Here is a 3,237-nt window from a genome sequence, read left to right as displayed (position 1 = left end):
TGTCGTGGAGAAAGCATTGTTTAACATTTTTCAATAGCCTCCACAAAATCCACTTAACACCCACTTCGCTCTTAAAAGTGTCAATGTTTCAAGTCGAATTGTAAAAGGGACCTCGTCATTTGAAAAATGCCCAAACAACCTCCGTTCGACAAGAAGCGTTCAAATATTGAAATACTATTTCCTGTTGACAGTGGTGAACAGGAAAGCATCGTAATCCTGTGTTTCCTATTTTAGGGTCACGCGAAAAAAAATCGTCAATGAAAAACACATGGTCGATTTTAAGTGTTCTGTAATTAAAAATAAACAAAAGTCCCTGGATGTTTACGCTTATTGCTTTTCAATAGCCTAAGCCTATAGAGGTGTTTTAGGGCAACAATTGACTAATTGACCAATTTTGAAAACCACGTTGATCTTAGCCTGAAAACAAGAATGCTAAATTCCCACTATGGGAGATAATGGTTGAGTGTCAAAGTAACAGTGAGACCTCTTCAAAGTCATCGTTCCTTTCTTACCCCCTACCAAACATAGTGATCCGAGCCTTATATAAATATGGACAGTCTGCTGGGAAACGCATACTGCTCAAATTAAAAGCGAGTTCCACGTTCGCAGCTGCAGTTACCTGTTGAAAGTTGATCGTCGCCGGTTTGAGGGACGAGAAAATGTGGCACAGCGACTATGCAACCAATTGGCCTGGAATGGTACAACAGCAGCTTCTCCACGAAAACTACATCGACGAAGATGATGAATCTCACGTTAAAAGACCCATGAATTCGTTCATGATCTGGGCAAAGATTATGCGACGCAAGTTTGCTGAGGAAAACCCGAAACTACACAATGCGGAAATCAGCAAGCTTTTGGGCAAAGCTTGGAATGAGCTCACGACGAAGGAGAAGCGACCATTTGTCGAGAAAGCCGAAAGGCTAAGAATTCGCCATATGAAGGAACATCCGAACTATCGTTACACGCCAAAGAAACGCTCACAAGATAGACGACCTGGGCAGAGAACAAACTCGACTTACATTAATCCAACGTTTATCAGCAGCATTTCCAATGTTGTGATGAGCAGTCAGGTATTTGGTCTACCTGGGACTCCAGGAGATCCGAGCAGTCCCAGGGAGAAACAGCTTCCCTCATCCCAGTACATGGATCCCATTGGGCGGTGTTATTCTACAGGAAATGAGAACTGGAACGTAAACATGTTCACAGAAACACTCAATAATCGCAATGATTATCTCACTTACCCTTCAGCAAGACTTGAAAAGGAGTTCAACAGACCAGCTAACTTCATCGGACCAACTGGAGCTGATAGTCTACAATTCGAAGGTAACCCATGCCTTACTAATCATCGAAGCAATAATGCGTTGGATCATATGGATAGCAGATCCAACACAGGCCAAGGAAATTTGTTTTCCCCAGAAAATGAAAGGAAAGATGTCGTTCTTTCTCCTTGCGCTTATCAATATGGACCGCAATTGAAGTCGTCTGAGACCGTTGATTATAATCTTAATGGTCTTCGATCGTCGATAATCAAGACATCTTTTCCCGCAGGAAATAATGGATCCGGCACAGATACCGAAGTCGAAAGGCAACCACGAAAGATTGTCGGCAGAACGAGGCTGAGTTCTTGTAGATTTGCCGCACAGCCGCAAGACATAGAAAGTGACGCTGAAGAAGGAAGCTCAATTTGTGCTTCAAAAATACTTAGAGGAGGCACTGGAGCTATGTTTGAAAACTTTTCCGAGCTGTTGTGTGAGGATTTGGATCGAGATGAGCTTAGCATGTACTTGGCTCAGGCATATTAAAAAGGATGATCATCACACTTACGGAAAACATTTTAAATGAGCAATCACGAAAAAGGGAGGAAGTGTTACGCCGCAAATGGAGAGATTTAGCATCACTTTAAGTGAAACGGCAAACGAAGACCATTGATTGTTATAAAAGCATGAAAATTATCCTTTTCTGTCTGCTCTCCCTCTTCTGAGAAGTTTTCTATAGATAACAGGAAGGAAATGAGTTTAAATTAAGCACGTTTCTGTTATTTTATATATGAGGCAAATTTCAGCTTGATGTTTGTCGTGGACGCGATTCTAAATTTCTCGAATGTTTCAGTTCCCGAAACTCGCATACGTAGACAATTCAAAAACAGAAAAGCGCCAGTCCACCTTTTTCTCTGCCGCTTATCATCAGTTGTATCATAAATGATATGGATAAGACGCTCAAATCTTACAGTTCTCCGTGAATAATTTTGGCAAAAAAGCGGTGTGCCAGAGACTCCACGCAAAAAGGATCAAATGGCGCGGCACCGTCAGAATTGAAAGATCTCCGGAATCCCCAAAATTTTCAGTTCACTATGTAAATAAACAAGAATTCAAACAATATATTAAAACTAGGGAGTTTATCTGGGTTTTCTTTTGTTGATTCAAAACCTCATGGAGTTGACAAGCCATTTCGAAGAGACAGTTTTGTCAAGTCGCGAGTTGAAAATGGCGGCGAGTTCAGATTATGCCTTCAGTTAGCATCGCTTTATTTGCAATAAAAATACTTGCAGGGTGTAGATAATGCTTTCATGATCACTAATGGAAGAGATCGAAAATTTGCTAACAACAGTAATGAATGCATCGTTGATAGAGTCCTACCATTATCCAATTCTTTGTAGGAGAAGATTGTTTGTGATGCCGCGGTGACGAAAAGCGTGAAGCAATTTGTGTTGTGTCTCTGGTGCTAATAGCTTTCTTACAGCAAGGGCCGTTACATGCACTGCGTAAATTCTGATGTAGAACCAGAAGCCTCTATGAAAAGAACCAAACATAGTTTCCGAGAAAAAACGATTTTTTATTGTAGCGTCTAATTTTAAAGGATTTTGTATTATAAATGACACTATTAAAGCTAGCAGCTTGCTTTTTCGAATTCACCTGAAGAGCGCTAGTTGGTGTTTTAACATTTCATTACACTGGTAAAAGTGCACACTACAGCTGCTCCCGCCGTTAAGTATAGTTGTTGGCCTAATTCAATGTGTCCAGGGTCCAGGTATAGAAGAACTGCCGTTTAATTTACAAACGAAGCAGCTTTAGCATAAGGCGGAGATCTAGCCCGAAGGTCGTGGGTTCAATTCCCACCCTGGTCAGAGTTTTTCTCTGTCCTTGCGTGGGCCCAGTTCCATCAGTAGGGCTAACGCTCACATGGTTCATATGGGATTGAAATCTAGCACTTCACGTTACACTATACTCTCTTCAGTTA

The 3,237-nt window shown here is 41.3% G+C and overlaps 1 protein-coding gene across 2 annotated transcripts; it reads left to right on the top strand.

Annotated features, from left to right (window-relative positions):
- The first annotated feature begins 247 nt into the window (after window positions 1-247).
- Window positions 248-3,018, top strand: LOC138006244 (transcription factor Sox-17-beta.1-like). Of its 2 annotated transcripts, XM_068852460.1 has the most exons (2): window positions 248-1,323; window positions 1,549-3,018. In XM_068852460.1, exons 1-2 carry the CDS (start codon window positions 660-662, stop codon window positions 1,800-1,802), a joined length of 918 nt encoding a protein of 305 aa, XP_068708561.1. In that variant the 5' UTR covers window positions 248-659; the 3' UTR covers window positions 1,803-3,018. The 2 variants fall into 2 exon arrangements, with proteins under 2 accessions (XP_068708561.1, XP_068708560.1); XM_068852459.1 differs by having other exon boundaries at window positions 253-3,016.
- Window positions 3,019-3,237: the final 219 nt, after the last annotated feature.

This window comes from Montipora foliosa, chromosome 6, assembly GCF_036669935.1.
Source record: "Montipora foliosa isolate CH-2021 chromosome 6, ASM3666993v2, whole genome shotgun sequence".
Taxonomy (NCBI): Eukaryota; Metazoa; Cnidaria; class Anthozoa; order Scleractinia; family Acroporidae; genus Montipora; species Montipora foliosa.
Note: the sequence above shows the minus strand (reverse complement) of the source record. Positions and strands in the feature narration are given on the sequence as shown.